Source organism: Colobus angolensis, unplaced genomic scaffold (assembly GCF_000951035.1).
Source record: "Colobus angolensis palliatus isolate OR3802 unplaced genomic scaffold, Cang.pa_1.0 Scaffold141, whole genome shotgun sequence".
Taxonomy (NCBI): Eukaryota; Metazoa; Chordata; class Mammalia; order Primates; family Cercopithecidae; genus Colobus; species Colobus angolensis.
Window position 1 is genome coordinate 7,959,024 of NW_012114500.1, and position 16,837 is coordinate 7,975,860.

The window sequence follows — 16,837 nt, forward strand, 5'->3', positions numbered from 1 at the left end:
TCCTGCATTTCCAGGCTCTTCATATCTTGTGCAGGGTTTGGCTGCCAGGTGGTCAGCTCTTGGCATAAATGAGGATCCATCATAGAACACCAGAGGTTGTGAGACCCAGACACGGCACTGATGAGACTGGTACAACACTGGGATCAAACTAGACCTAGCTGTCTACCTTACTCAGCTATCCCTCCTTTATTTCCTCCCTTGTCATTGTCTCCTGCTTTCTTCCTCTAGTGTCTCATCAAGAGAAGCAACTTCCCTCATATTTCTGATTGGGTGCATTAAGAAATGCTCTACACAAAGCCTCCTCTGTGTAACCCAGACAGGAAAAATTGAAAAGGGGCTTTGCGCTGCATGCAACTCCAAGGGCAAGAGTCCTTTAGTAGGGCTTCCCCTTTGCCTTTCTCATTGCCATCCCTTCCTGTCCTCATGGCCACCACATTTACCTTCTGCCAAGGAGAGATCTGCTGCATTCATGGATATGGCATAGAGCTGTTTGCACTCTGATCTGATCATGCTGAGTGTACCACATAAATAGTAGCTCCTGGAAGTCTGTTTTTATTTAATCATGTTTCATGGTAGGGCTCTGTAAATTTTCTAAGAATAAGTCAAAAGCCAAAGGAGTATCAGTAACTCTTACAATCTGCTGAGTTCAGAAATTCTTAGCCAGACTCCTGTATTTATGCTTTTGTGCTTGTGACAGTGGCTATATCATTAAACAGACTGCCTCCTTTATAAACACAATCTAAACTGTCACACCCACACTAATGCAATACCCTGTTCACTGACACTAAAATAATAGTAAGGAGAGAAAGGAAAACCCAACTGCAACACTGAAAATACATATACGTTTCAAAGTAAAGCTTCATTCTAGCTGGGAAATGGAATAAGAAATCTTTTTGTACGAAGTATTCTATGGAAAAGTTGCTCTAAGTTTTGCAGCCTGCAACCCCATTTTTACTTCCTTTTGGTATCCACCCGAAACTACTATGGTGGGCACTTAGATCTCTAGAAAACTCTGTTCATGCCTTAGTTCTGCAATAGAGCTGAGATAATTAGGGCTGATTATCATCACATCTATTTTGGCTGTACTCTGACCTAGAAGAAAGGTTGGCTGCTGGTTGAGATGGGATGAAAAAGTCTCTTTCTGTATCTCTCTTTTTCTCCTGCGAACTTTCTTAGGATTATAATTCAATTCTTCAAGTTTCCAAAAGTTTTTAATCCTCAACTTATATTTACCCTGCAGCCTACTTCTCAGGTTCCTATTGATCAAACTATAAAACATTCTTCCCCTTTCAAGAACCTTTCTAGATGGTGACTCATGGGCCCTCAAGGGGTTTATACCTTGCATTCTTTCATCATGTCCCAACTGGCTTAATATAATTCTAAGAAGCGGTGTTACTGAGGTGCTTGGAGCCTTTGCAGAACTCCATCTTCAATGCCAGCACAGAGCTCAATGTACATTATTGGTGCAAGAGAAACAATTTTCATGGAAGCTTTAAATTTCAAGTGAATATTTAAACAATTTGCACTTGTTTAAATATAAAATTCAGTCCTATTTTGTTTTTCAACACAAGTGGCTCACAATTCATACATTATCATATAATTTGCTTTGTCTCTTATCTGAAGTTCTATTCAGACTAAACAAATCAGTGTCCAGTAAGACCGCCTGTCTCAACAGGGGCCACAGAAAAGTAATTACCAGAACAGTTTTTGAAGGTACCCTATCATCATGACTAAAGTGCTATTTCTCTGAGACATTACAACTAAAAAACGGTTGGACTGATCAAATTTTGGAGAAAGTTCACTTTCACAAATGTTATGTTCACTACAGATATACAGCAATGTTTTAAAAAGAAAATAAAGCAAACCATAAACTATAAATAATACTTAGAAAGAGGCTTTGATTTCAAGTTTTTCCAGGGGCTCTAATAGGAATACAACCATGTAATAGATTCCAGTTCACATTAATAATTATTAATGTACCATTAAACTGACCCAAATAGATGGAAGGAATAATAACTACTCAAGTATAAAATTGTCTTTATGAGTTTTAAGTAATATTATGCAGAACTGAAGTCATTTTTGGTTATGAAATCAATGATCAATCTTCAGTTCATGTAAAAGTACTGTGATAAAATGCCTAGCAGTAGAAGGCTGAAATAACATTGTATCCTGAAAGCTTATCGTTTATGCTAAAATATACAATATGATTTACAAAGCAGCCCGATTCAGATACCAATGTGGGTGCAGGTTCTAGGTGGCAGTCTCTCAGTTTTAAACCACCAGGATACCAGAGCAACGTCCTTCCAATTAGGAGTGGCTATAGCAGCAGCAGGAGCAGCAGCTGGCCTAGATAAAAGTGCGATTAAACAGATAAGCAAATGGGGATCTGCTTCAGTTAAATATTAGGGCAGCTGAGGCTTGCATTCTCACTAAAGGAAAAGATGCATTATACCAAAGTCGTTTGCTCCAGCAATATTTGCCTTCCAATGTTACTTTGTTTCAACTGAGAGGATGCAAAGCAAGCTATACTGGTCAATGTCAGAGTAAGAAGGGGGGATCAAAGGCGCTGAGTCATGTAGTATAGTGGGGGAAAAAGCAAATGTCCACAAAGGTTGCTGTCTGGGATTAGACCTTCGCGGTGGTGTACTGTGAGAAGGAAACGACACCCTAAAATTACATTAGCTTTGCAGTGACTTGTTCAGAAAAGCTTGCATAGTGGAGTTCACACCTATTCATTATTAACGTTGGAAAGTTTTGGCATGCACTTCAGAGCTCCTGTATGTGTTGATCATTGAGGTTGCCATAGTGAAAGTGAAGAAGTCAACTCAAGTTCAGGGAAAAGGAGAGTGGAACTGCCTGCCCTTTATATCCATGCAAATCCTCAAATGTTAAGACATAAATTAATCACCCAACCTTCAAATTTGTTTCCAAGTTGCACAGTTTGTCTTATTAACAAAATAAACTTAACACATCTTTTTTTCATACTTCAAATGTACTTGAGTTAATAATCTGTCATAATCATATATTAATACAAATGAGATGCTTCATTCAGAAATGCACTGCATTTTTGTCAAGTAATTATCATTTCCAGGGTGAATGAAGACTAGATAAATTTAAGGAATATAGAGCATGAAATATAAAAGGTTTTCCAACCTAAGGAAGACAACATCCAAAAAGGGCTAACTTGTACAAAAAGAAGTGTTAAGAGGTACTTCAAATGCTTAATAATATTTAGTCACATCCTATAACACCATTAAAAATTATATTCTGGTTGAAATAGTCCTATTATGGGAAGAAGCAACAACAACTTGATATTAAGTGCTACTCCTCTGAACTTGGTACTAAGGCGTAGACACAAAAGATGAGAAAAATATTCCAAACAGCAAAGGAGCATATAACCTAACAGGGGTAGAGACAGACACCAAATAGTCCATGTGTTTCATTACATTGCCCAGCTTCCTTTGTAGTGAGGTTGAAGCCATGTGACTAGTTTTAGCCAATGGACTTGATAAAAAATGGCACTGCTTACTTCCAGGCTGTGGGTCTGTAAATCAGCAGCCCTGGAACTCATGTGTTAAGTTGGCAAAGTCACAAGATCAAACTGATCTGGGTTCCCTGATTAGAAGGGAGCTACTCTGAAGGGCCACTGAACCCGCAGTAAACAGTGCATGTGTGAGAAATAAACTTTTATTATCTTAAAGCCAATGGGACCTGGGGGTTTGTTAGTTACCACAACACAGCCTAACCTTGGCAAATGTGTAAAGCCCACACAGAAACTAATTAGAGAACAATTTAATTCAGGCTACCATTGGATGGTCAAGGTAAGGTTAATGATTGGCAAAGAGTTTGGACAGAAAGTAATGAAAGGATGGTCCTTGGAACTGTTTGGAGAAAAGGGAGCATGTTTCAGGGAGAGGAAATAGCAGGAGCCAAGTGAGAACTCTAACAACTAGATTGACTGGATCAGAAGTAGATTTTTTCTGAAAGGGAGGCATTTTTGTCATCAGGTGTTTTGTGAATTGCTTCAGTTTCTTGCTACTTATTAACCTAACCCAGGTGTCTCCTCTCAAAGGCCTAACAATCGATGCTTAGGCCATGAGCCTTTCCTTGCAAAAATACTAAAAAGGAATCTAAAAGGTCTACTTAATTTTCTATCTTTCATTCTTAAAGTACTAGCCAAGGACTCAGGTAAGGTTTTTATTCCACTTTTCCACCATCTAGTCAAGCTCTAGTCTCTACGAAGGTAGAACCAAAACCTGTACAATCCCCTACACTCTCCTGTTTCTGATTCTAAGATTATAGTGATCTTCAGGGCCCAGAAGCCCTGCTGCACTACAATTATACTCATTTGTCTGTCCATTTGTTGATCCATCCACTCACTCGACCATTCCCCACTACTTCCTTGACGTCAAAACACCAATTACATATGGTTCCTATCATTGAGAGGCCTGCAGTCTAACTGAAGAGATGAACATAGAGTCAATTATAATAAATGTGATGAAAGTAAATATATGATGTCAGGGGAGCACAGAGGACTGACAGACTAATAAAGCCCAGGCATGAGGAGTGTCAGAAAAGGTTTTCAGAGTGGGGGCAACATTTGCATTAAGTTTTTCAAAATGAACATTAAGTTTAGTAAACAGAAAAGAGAAGAAAAGACAGTAAAATAGAAAAACAAAATACACTTAGATACATAGACATGAAAAAAAGTGGCTGGAGAAGTGTGAGTAGTTAAACAGAGTTGTGTTATAGGTTGGGGGGATGGGAGGAAGTGGTAAAAAAAAAAAAAATGGGCTGTACAAATTACTCAGAGCTTTGTAGGCCATATTGGAAAGCCTGGACATTATTCTGGAAGAAATATAAACTATAGTATATGAAAGAGTGAAACCATCAGACTTAATTCTAATGAAGATAATTTTATAAATTACGTAAGAATAAGATTAAGAGCAGGGAGTTAGGAAACTTTTGAGTTGTTTAAGCAAGAGACAATGAGATTTTCTGTGTATATCAACACGATTATCAATGCATTCTAGAAAGACTTAGGAGGAGAGCTAAGAAGAACAGGAAGGTGAATCAAGATGAGGAAGAGGCTGACACCCAGGTCTGTGTGAGTGTTTGGATGGTGGGCCTTTAACCAAGACAAGGCATAGGAGAGGGAAGTTTGCAGGAATAACTAATGAGGTTGATTTTAGTTATGAGACATTCGAGGTCACTGCAAGATGCATGGGAGGGGATATGTAAGGAGAAGATGGAAATTTTAAATCCACACTTCAGGAAAGAAGTCTTATGCACAGATGGACCTTTATCTACCTGGGGTGTGGGGTGTAGCTAAGCCAGGAAAGTCAATCAGATTTTCAAAAGATGGCATGGGGGCATGATGGGTTGTGAAGGATAGCATCAAGGAGGATGATTAGCAGTGTTAAATGAAAGAGAAAGGTCAAGTAAGATAAGGCCTAAATGTGATGTCCTATGGATCTGTCCATTAAAAGGTAGAGTAAAAGACTACCTACCTCTCATTGAGCCCCCGGGTTACCTTGTTATTTTGTATAACTAGTACCTCTTCTCCACTTGACCACCCTTTGTATAAACAAGTCTGATGTTGAATAAAGATGGCATGCTCCCCCTGTTAAATTTTTTTATTATTTTTAATTGACACATTCAAAGCCGGTGGTTTTTACATTTTTTGTCCTGCTTTGTAATCAATTACAGAACAAAGTTTAGAGAATGATGCTACTTTTTAATCAATGATATCTGTATAAGTAATCATTATCTACAATCTGCAGGGAACTAACAGTATGACACGTATTTATGGGGTACAGCGTGAAAGTTCAATATATGTATATAAAGTGTTATGACCAAATCAAGATAATTAGCATATCTATCACCTCAAACATTTATCATTTATTTGTGTTTGGAATATTCGAAATCTGCTCTTCTGGCTACTTGAAAATATACAATAAATTGTTGTTAATTATAGTCAGCCTATAGTGCTATAGGACACTGTAACTTATTCTTCCCATCTGGGTGTACTTCTGTATCCATTAACCAATCTCTGCCTACTCCCCTTTTTGGAACTGCCTTTCATGCCATCTATCCAATGTTTATAACAACTCCTACTAGTCACAGCTTTCTTGATCACAAGTGGACTCCTGACCCACATTGATCCAATAAGGATCTCTTTTTGTTGCTTGAGAGTATAGACTATGTTAAACGTTATTGCTATAAAGTTCTGTAAAGCAAGGGTGAATTTCAAACCACCTATGATTTAATGTTATGGGGGAGTCTGAACTATGTAAACGTTTGAGTTTGTCTTCAGTCAGTAGTACTCACTTGCTTTCAATTTGGCTGTTGAAATGATTTCCCTCAAAGTCAAGTTCTGCTGAAATTATATTACACTCTTCTCCATGCAAAAGCCCTATTCAAGTAAACTATGTCTCCATTCCCTGGATATATATCTTATCACTTTTCCTGCCCTCCCCTACACCCACATTTCCCCCAAATCCTATGCCAGTCATGAAAAACTATATTACTGAACTGCGGCAAGCAATTATTCCTGGATGCCCAAACAAAGGATCACACAAGGCTTAAGTCAATGTTGAGCTTGAGAAGCTGAGAAGCAGCTCATAAAGTCTAGCTTGCCCAAGACTTCAAAATAGTACCTACTTTACCACACTCACATCAGACCTACGAAGCTCAAACTCACACTTTACCCACAGTTACCACCTATACCAGAGCGAGAAGGAATGAGTGTGAAGAGAAGATGCCATGGCTTCCAGTTTTCAGAAGGTACAGGCTACTGATGGAGCGATACAGTGATTCTTCTTCCCCCTGAAGACATGGCCCCTTATAAGGGCTACCCAGCAAACCCTGATCTGACAGTAACAAAAGGAAGCCTCTTAGGCAGGTCCTTACCATTTCATACCACTAATGAACTATAAGCATTCGGTGTTACTGGTCTCTCAAAATCTTGAGCAGGAAAGAACTTAAAAGGAGAGAGGGAGAGAAAGGGCACCAATGTATAAAACAGAAGGGGAATGGAGGTCAACGGAAATATGCAAAGCAGGGAAAGAATCAAAAAAGCAAGCGAATATGTTACAGACTCCAAAAAGCAAATTTAGCCAGAGGATTTAAAAAAACATTTTCCTGCTTTGTAATGAATTACATAACAAAGTTTAGAGAATGATGCTACTTTTTAATTGATGATATCTAAGTAAGCATTATCTACAATCTGCAGGGCACTAACAGTATTATTCTTTTTTTCTTTTTTTTTTTTTTTTTGAGACAGAGTCTCGCTCTGTGGCCCAGGCGGGAGTGCAGTGGCCGGATCTCAGCTCACTGCAAGCTCTGCCTCCCGGCTTTACACCATTCTCCTGCCTCAGCCTCCTGAGTAGCTGAAACTACAGGCGCCCGCCACCTCGCCCAGCTAGTTTTTTGTATTTTTTAGTAGAGACGGGGTTTCACTGTGTTAGCCAGGATGGTTTCGATCTCCTGACCTCGTGATCCACCCATCTCAGCCTCCCAAAGTGCTGGGATTACAGGCTTGAGCCACCGCGCCTGGCCCAGTATTATTCTTAATTATCTTATTTTCATACATTTATGACCTTGTTTCTTCATCTTAAAATAAGAGGCCCTAGAACTGAATGTGTCTCAAGTCCATCCGGCCTTGAGAATTTCCATGGGAAGAAGGTAGGTATGGTACCCAGGGATGCACGACTTCTTGCAGCACTATAGAACATTCAAACCTAAAAACATTTGGTAGTTACTAATTTAATTTAAAAGTGTTTTGCCTAAAAAGCCGTTAGAAAATCACTCCCTTTCACTGAGAAAGGCAAGCACATGATTACTTACTAGGAGTCAGTACTGGGCTTTTGACACATCTGACATATTATCATCACAGCTTATTCACATAACTGGTAGCAGAGCCCAGTGGTAAGAACAAACTCAGGGGCTGATCTGCCTGGATTTGAATCTTGGTTGTACTAAATAAGTAACTTAGACAGATTGCATATTTCTCTGTGCCTTGGTTTCTCATCTGTAAGATAAGTATATCGATAATACCAACTTCACAGAATTTACATAGGAGTAAATAAGTTAACAGTGGTAAACTTAGTACAAATGGTCCCCAATTTTGGATGGTTCATTTATGATTTTTCCACTTTACAATGGTATGAAAGTCACAAGAATTCAGTAGAAACTAGACTTTAATATTTGAATTTTGATATTTTCCCAGGCTAGCAAAATGCCCAATGAGACTCTCTCATGATGCTGGGCGGCAGCAGCTAGCCACAGCTACCAGTCAGCCACGAAATCACAAGGAGAAGCAAACAACACAGTGTACTGTGTTGTCAGATGATTTTGCCCAACTGTATTTCAAGTGCTGTGAGCATGTTTAAAGTAGGATAAACAAAGCTATAATGTGCAATAGGTTAGGTGCGCTGAATGTAGTTTTGACTTACTATAGTTTCCACTTACAACGGCTTCATCAGGACATGACCCCATCATTAATGGAGGAGCATCTGTACTGAGAATAGTACCTGGCACTAAATAGGGGTATTTATTTAAAAAGATTTTAAAATCTAAGTGCTATTATTGGTCCTGTTTTATAAGGTGTTAGTCCATTCTCACACTGCCAGAAAGAAATACCTGAGACTGGGTTATTCATAAAGAAAAGGGGTTTAATTGACTCACAGTTTCACATGGCTGGGGAGGTTTCAGGAAACTTACAATCATGGCAGAAGGCAAAGGAGGCAAGTCTTCCATGGAGGCAGGCAAGAGAGCAAGCTAGAGCCAGGAAAACTGCCTTATGAAACCATCAGATCTCCTGAGAACTCAGTCACTATCATGAGAACAGCATGGGGAAAATGTCCCCATGATCCAATCGCCTCCCTCCCTTGACATGTGGGGATTACGGGGATTACAAGTTGAGATGAGATTTGGGTGGGGACACAGAGCCAAACCATATCATTCTGCCCCTGGCCCCTCCCGAATTTCACATCCTCATATTTCAAAACACAATCATGCCTTCCCAACAGTCCCCCACAGTCTTAACTAATTTCAGCATTAACTCAAAAGTCCACAATTCAAAGTCTCATCTGAGACAAGGCAAGTCCCTTCCACCTATGAGCCAGTAAAATAAAAAACAAGTTAGTTCCTTCCAAGATACAATGGTGGTATAGGCATTGAGTAAATACACCTGTTCCAAATGGTCAAATGGTTCCAAATTGGTCAAAACAAAGGGTCTACAGGCCCCAAGCAAGTCTGAAATCCAGCAGGGCAGTCACCTCTGACTCCATGTCTCATATACAGGTCACACTGACGCAAGAGGTAGGTGCCCAGGGTCTTGGGCAGCTCTGGCCCTATGGCTTTGCAGGGTACAGCCCCACTCCTGGCTGCTCTCACGGGCTGGCAATGATTGTCTGCACGTTTTCCAGGCACACAGTGCAAACTGTGGGTGGATCTACCATTGTGGAATCTGGAGGACCGTGGCCCTCTCCTCACAGCTCCACTAGGCAGTGGCAGTGGGGACTCTGTGTGGGAGCTCCAACCCCACATTTCCCTTCTGTACTGCCCTAGCAGAGGCTCTCCATGAGGGCCCTGTCCCTGCCCCTGCAGCAGACCACTGCCTGGACATCTAGACATTTCCATATATCCTCTGAAATCTAAGCAGAGCTTCCCAAAGCTCGATTCTTTCTCTCTCCCTCTCTCTCTTTTTTTTTTAAGTTGTGATAACAGATTTTATTCAGAAACAATTGCAAAGGAGAAGGAAATCCAGGTTCAATTTCAAATACATCATGGACAAGTGGAGATTTATAGCCAAGGAGGAGGGTGAGGTCAGTGGATGGAAAATTACTGAGAGGAAATATCAGATGTAATGGGAATTCTGGCTAAACCGACCTCATAGGATTCTTGGTGAAGGTAGGCCAGAATCATCACATACCAAAGGTTATGGGGATGAGGAATTTGAAAAACCACCTTCAGTTCTTTGAAAATCTGCTGTCTATGTCACTACATTTAAATTATAAGGGCAAGTGAGTTGTTGGCAATGCAGCATGCCAAAGCTGAGTTAAATAGCTAGGAAGACTCTAGAGATAAGAATCCTTTTTTTTTTTTAAATCAAATTTTGTCAATAAATATTCTTAAAAAGGTGAGCTTACAAAAGCCAAAGGGATTGAATATTGTTTCATGGTCTATGCAGTCAATTTTCATCTTCCTTATGGCCTAAAGACAAGTGGCCATGAGCAATGAGCATTTTTTAAAGTTTCATTTTATTTAATTCATTTTATTGTAAGTTCCAGAGTACATGTGCAGGATGTGCAGGTTTGTTACACAGGGAAATGTGTGCCATGGTGGTCTGCTGCACCTACCAACGCATCACGTAAGAATTAAGTGCAGCATGCATTAGTTATTTTTCCTGATGCTCTCCTTTCCCCCATCCTGCCAACATACCCCAGTGTGTGTTGTTCCCCTCCCGTGTCCATGTGTTCTCACTGTTCAGCTCTCACTTATGAGTGAGAACATGTGGTGTTTGGTTTTCTGTTCCTGCATTAGTTTGCTGAGGATAATGGCTTCCAGCTTCATCCATGTCCCTGTAAAAGACATGATCTCATTCCTCTTTATGTCAGCATGGTATTTTATGATATATGTACCACATTTTCTTTATCCCATCTATCACTGATGGGCATGTGGGCTGATTCCATGTCTTTGCCATTGTGAATAGTGCTACAGTGAACATATGTGTGCATATGTCTTTATAGTAGAATGATTTCTATTCCTCTAGGTATATGCCTAGTAATGGGATTGCTGGGTCAATCTGTATTTCTGGTTTTAGGTCTTTGAGGGATTACCATTGTCTTCCACAATGGATGAACTAATTTACATTCCCACCAACGATATAAAAGCTTTCCTATTTCTCCACTGCCTCACCAGCATCTGCTGTTTCTTGACTTTTCAATAATTGCCATTCTGAATAGTGTTAGATGGTATCTCATTGTGGTTTTGATTTGTATTTCTCTAATGATCAGTGATGTTGAGCTTCTTTTTTTCATATGTGTGTTAGCTGCATAAATGTCTTCTTTTGAGAAGTGTCTGTTCATGTCCTTTGCCCACTTTTTAATGGGGTTGTTTGTTTCTTTCTTGCAAATTTGTTTAAGTGCCTTGTAAACTCTGGATATCAGATCTTTGTTAGATGGATACCTAAATGTCAACTCTTGACTTTTCTGCACTCACAGGTCCAACACCACATGGAAGCTGCAAAGGCCTGGGGCTTGCCCTCTCTGAAGCAAAGGCCTGGGGCTTGCACCCTCTGGAGCAATGACCTGAGCTGTACATTGGCCCCTTTTCACCATGGCTGGAGCAGCTGGGAACACAGGGCACCAAATCCTTAAGCTGCACACAGCAGTGGGTCCACAAAACCATTTCTCCCTCCTAGGACTCTAGGCCTGTGATGGAAGAGGCTGCCATGAAGACTTCTGACATGCCCTGGAGACATTTTCCCCATTGTCTTGGTAATTAACATTCAGCTCCTCATTACTTATGCAAATTTCTGCAGCAAGCTTGAATTTCTCCCTAGAAAATGGGTTCTTCTTTTCTATGGCATCATCAGGCTGCAAATTTTCCAAACTTTTATGCTCTACTTCTCTTTTAAACATTATTAGTTCCCATTTCAAATCATCTCTCTCAAGTTCAAAGTTCCACGGATCTCTAGGGTGGGGCAAAATGACACCAGTCTCTTTACTAAAACATAGCAAGAATGACCTTTACTCCAATTCCCAACAAGTTGCTCATCTCCATTTGAGACCACCTCAGCCCAAACTTCATTGTCCACACCATTATCAGCATTTTGGTCAAAACCATTCAACAAGTCTCTAGGAAGTTTCAAACTTTCCCACATCTTCCTGTCTTCTTCTGATCCCTCCAAACTGTTCCAACCTCTATCCATTACCCAGTTCCAAAGTAGCTTACACATTTTCCAGTATCTTTATAGCAGTGCCCCCAACTCCTGGTACCAATTTACTGTATTAGTCCATCCTCCCACTGCTATAAGGTAATATCTGAGACTGGGGAATTTATAAAGAAAAGAGATTTAATTAGCTCACAGTTCCACATAGCTGGGGAGGCCTCAGGAAACTTACAATCATGGCAGAAGGTGAGGCAGGTACATCTTACATGGTGGCAAGCAAGAGAGAAACAGCAAGAAACACTGCTTATAAAACCATGAGTTCTCATGAGAACTCACTCACTAACATGAGAACAGCATGGAGGAAACCCCATGATCCAATCCCCTCCTACCTGGTCCCTCCCTTGGCACGTGGGAATTATGGGGATTACATTTCAGGATGAGATTTGGGTGGGCACACAGAGCCAAACCATATCATAAGGGAAGAAACTAATACTTACAAAGGGTAAGTAAAATGGAGTTCAAAGTCACCCAGGGAGTAAATTGTGAAGCTAGGATTCAAACAGACCAAGACTCCAGAGCTTGTAGATTTTACTGCCATAGACAAAATGACTTATGTAAGGACAGAGTACATTGAAATAATTACCTAGGAACAGACACTGGGAATATATGAATCCTCTATTTGACTAGACTAGGAATTTTCAATGATTTCCTATTGACTTTCATAATGTAAAAGTTACAAAATTTTATGTTCTTTTCATGCCATACTTGTATATTATTTTAAAGTCTGGTGCTCATTAACTTTCCCATTCACATGTACTCCAGATCATAAAAACAACAAAAATACTAAATAACCCCACGTCTTTCAAAAAAAAAAATGACTTTTCACTATGTCACCTTAGATTAAAATAGTAAGTTCTTACTTTGCTAAGTTATTGTGTAAGAATCAACATTATCTCACTGGATCCTCATAATAATCATCTAATTCACAAGATGAATAAACAAAAGCTCAGAATATTTAAGTAAATTCCCCAAGCTGACATAGCTAGCAAATGGCAAAGCTAGGTTTCCAACCATCTCTGCTTGACTCTAAACTATTCTCCTACACTATTTCCTTTAGAACTATGCCAACTATGGGATCATTTTACATTCTTCACAGGCATCATCTCATCAAGACAGGGCCTTGGGATTTATATAAACATTAGCCTACTATGAGCAAATAACATGTTAACTGTCTCCAAAGAGATTAAAGAATGGGACATATAAAGATGGAACAACAAAAATTCAAGTGATAAACTGTATCAGGGTGACAGAGAATAACATCAATAATTTTTATTTCTATTATATTTTACAACATTGTAAACTGTTTCTGACCTTCCGACAGAGGTAAGAAGTAAGTTTATTTAACAGCCCTTGAGTAAACTGCATAAGCAATCTGACCCCCATCAGTAAATGTGCAGGGCCATTCTGAAGATGGAATGAGTTCATGCAAGAAGATGCCCAGTAGAGCACCCAGGCAGGACAGGCACAGTGTAGGTGCTCAACTCATGCCAAGATCTGTCACTTTACAGCTGCTCATGCCTAGCACAGAGAATGGCACACAGGGTCCTTTTAAAATGTCTGAGAGGCATGTGCTATGATCTCAGTCTTCTCTTAGGATTCACCTTTCCTACAATTGCCTATTTTCTGAACTCAGCTCTGAAATGAGCTATTCTCTGTTTCACTCTTTTTCACATTATCCAAAATAATTCAATGTCCACTTTTTCCTTTGGGAAAATCAAAGGTTGACATGGCTACCTTTTGAACTCAAGCTGTTAAAGATCCCTTTTTGTGTTCAAAAGTTTTACTGATTTTGAAAGGTCTTATTGATAAAAACACAGAGAAACTCAGGGGAAAAGGACAAAGAGAAGAAAGAAGAAAGAGAAAGAATAAAGAAGCCAGAAAAGAAAGAGAAGGAAGAGAGCCCAAGAGGAGCAGAGAGAGGCAATAGGCTACTGAATGCATAATTGCCTGCAGTCTTAGAAACTAGCTCATGTAACAATCATACAGCATTATTTTTTAAAAACCAAGGGGAAAATATTTACAAAAACCCCAAAAGATATATGCTCTTTGTTAAGTGCTGCAAAATGACAATGTATTCAATTCATTAATTCACGAATTAGTCTGTGTGATATTTACTTCTGGCGCTATTAGCATTCCTGAGCTAAATATTTAAAAGAATAGAAAGGAAATTTAAGAACTAAAGACAGAAGAATATATTCTTTCTGTTGTTTTTGTTACTCTATTTTGTGGCTACATTTGTATGGTTTTAGTTATTTATTTAGGGCTTTTAATGAAATGAGTGACATGAAACCATCCAACTCCCTCTTGAAGACCTCTGTCTCCAAGGTATGTATGAAAGTCACACAAATTTTAAATAATTTAAAACAAAGTTATATAGAAAACTCATGTAAATTTTAATCATTTTTCTAATTGTGCTTATAAACAATAGTTTCAAAAGCAGATATGTTACAATAAACACATATTCAGAGTAAATTAGGCCTTAATTATGTTTAGCAAATTTTATGTCCTCATTAAAAAGAGAATCGCAACAATAAACATGACTTACCACCAGAATTAACTCTGCCACAATTGTCTACTCTTCCCAAACATTCTTTGTGTGCTCTCGCTCCACACTTAAAACATAAATAGCCTTGATAAAATGTTCCCCTGAAAGGTGAAATAAGAGAGTGGTATATTAAATGGTGCAAAATTCTGCCCATATGAAATTGGTGCAAGAAGGCGAAAAAGAGTATTAACAGTGCTCTTCAAGGTACTCCCTCAGTAGAGGGAGAGGAGCTTGCCAGAGCTTCTGAAAGGACTGTCCAGGCAGAAAGCCTGGCAAAGATTTGTGGGATCCAGACTGCTAAGGCAAAATCCCCACTTTCGAACCTATTGGCTGGAAGGTTAGAAAAGTCTGAAACACTTAACAATTGTAGCAGTTGCTTTAAACTGAAAACCAAGACTGAGCAGGCTTACCTCAGGAGCATCTGGCAGACTTTGCAGGATGTGACTCGAGTGAAGGTGTGCATCTTGAAGTCGTGGAAATTGGAGTCTGCATAGTCTGGCCTTATGTTAGACCTATAAAAAGGAAAAAAATAACTTTCTATAGAAAGTTTCACAACAAAGCTGCAATTTAGTCATCTAAACCCTAAATTCATCAAAATGACATCAGGTAGAGAACTGGTTCAAGCAAAACGACTATTAAATGTACAATGTTTTCTAAGCCAAAAGTATGCTATGCATTAAAATATGTACCAAATTCTGGTTGTGTGGGAACAAGCAACCTGGAAGGGCATAGCAACCTAATCCTCTTCAGAATTGAGCATTCTCAGAGAACTTTAACAAATGGCCACATAGGTCAACCTGCCTGGGGAAAAAAAAAAAAAAAACCCACTGGATACTCATGCTATCTGATAGTTTCTTGTCTGTAGCCTTGCAACTGAAATATAAACTAGCAGATGAGGGTAGGAGGGAGAAGAGGGTCATCTCTAAATAGATCTGTGGACAACATAATGGTCCATAACAAGGAATACAGTAATTTTATAGAAAGTTTGAAAATAAAGCATTAGGGTGATCATTCAAAAATTCTTAATATTTCACTTTACTCACAATCTAAGTAATAATGAAACAAAATAATTTTACCATTTATTTTATATTTTATGTATATTATATATACAAAAGTTATTTTGCACACCACAAACTAATAATCTTTGTGTATTTTCTCTGTGCCAGATACTGTGACAACCATATGACATCCATTACTTCATTTAATCTTCACACCAATCCTAACTGCCTGGCAAGAATAATTATCACTAGCTTACTCTAAAGCTTACCCTTAAAGAAAATGGCATGATTGGGAACTCTAACTCAGGTCTTTGCTCTTGGCCACTGAAACTATAGCTCAAGGAGGAGATCAGCAATGTTCATATTAACATAATCAAATTTTTGTGCTTAGCAGGTATTTTGAAAACATTTAACTTTTTTTTTTTGAAACATTATTCTTGGCTTAGCTATTTAGGTTTCTGCAAAAGTAATTGAGGTTTTTGCTATTATTTTCAATGGCAAAAGAAGGCAGAAAAATTAGACTAGGATAAGTTAAAGATGGATACAAATCAGGGGTACACCTAGAAAGCTAAAATGATATGCTCCAAGACATTACACGCAATTTGAGAGAGTGTAGGAAAAGCTTGAGATACTGATGAGCCAGGATTTCCCCTTTTATAGAATACAGCAACTCTCAACCACACAGAACCCAGGTGAAATGAAGCATAACACAGGCAGGCGACCAGGCATCAATCTCTGAGGTACCAGGAGAGGCCTTATAAAAAAACATTCGCAAAGGCAATTGGAGTAGCAGGCAGTGATGCGGAAGTGTCAGAGAGGTCAGCCTTCTAATCCATCTGCTGAATATGAGCGTGCTAAAAATGAAATCAAATATTAGTGCCATCTGGGATTTCTCTGCTCTGTGCTTCTGGTGACCTCACTTTTTCGGAAAATGTTCCACTGCATGCTGAGAATTATGGACATTTCCATAGAGGCATTTTTGTGTTACTGATTAAAAATTACAGAGCTTTTCTACAGAAAAGGAGACACAGAGAAAATATAAGGATCTAGAAACAAAACTTTCTTCACATCGTTTGGAAAATATTTGATTCTTGAGTCCATAAAGCCATGCATTGAAAACTCCATCAAAACTTGTTTCCTTAGTCAGGAACGGCTGTTGGTTCATTTGTTTCTGAGCATCAAGGTGATAGGGTCATAGATGATTTGTCAAATAAGTTTGAGTCCTGGCAACTCAAAAAATTCATCGGCCGGGCGCGGTGGCTCAAGCCTGTAATCCCAGCACTTTGGGAGGCCGAGACGGGCGGATCACGAGGTCAGGAGATCGAGACCATCCTG

The 16,837-nt window shown here is 39.2% G+C and overlaps 1 protein-coding gene across 3 annotated transcripts in view; it reads right to left on the reverse strand.

Moving 5' to 3' along the window:
• Nucleotides 1-16,837, reverse strand: part of VAV3 (vav 3 guanine nucleotide exchange factor) — a 424,388-nt gene that overhangs the window by 122,706 nt on the left and 284,845 nt on the right. For all 3 annotated transcript variants that reach the window (XM_011935219.1, XM_011935218.1, XM_011935220.1), the window contains 2 exons: nucleotides 14,915-15,016; nucleotides 14,505-14,605 (listed from right to left, as the gene is read on the reverse strand). In XM_011935219.1, the coding sequence (XP_011790609.1) occupies nucleotides 14,505-14,605; nucleotides 14,915-15,016 (203 nt within the window). The remainder of the gene's footprint in view (nucleotides 1-14,504; nucleotides 14,606-14,914; nucleotides 15,017-16,837) is intronic.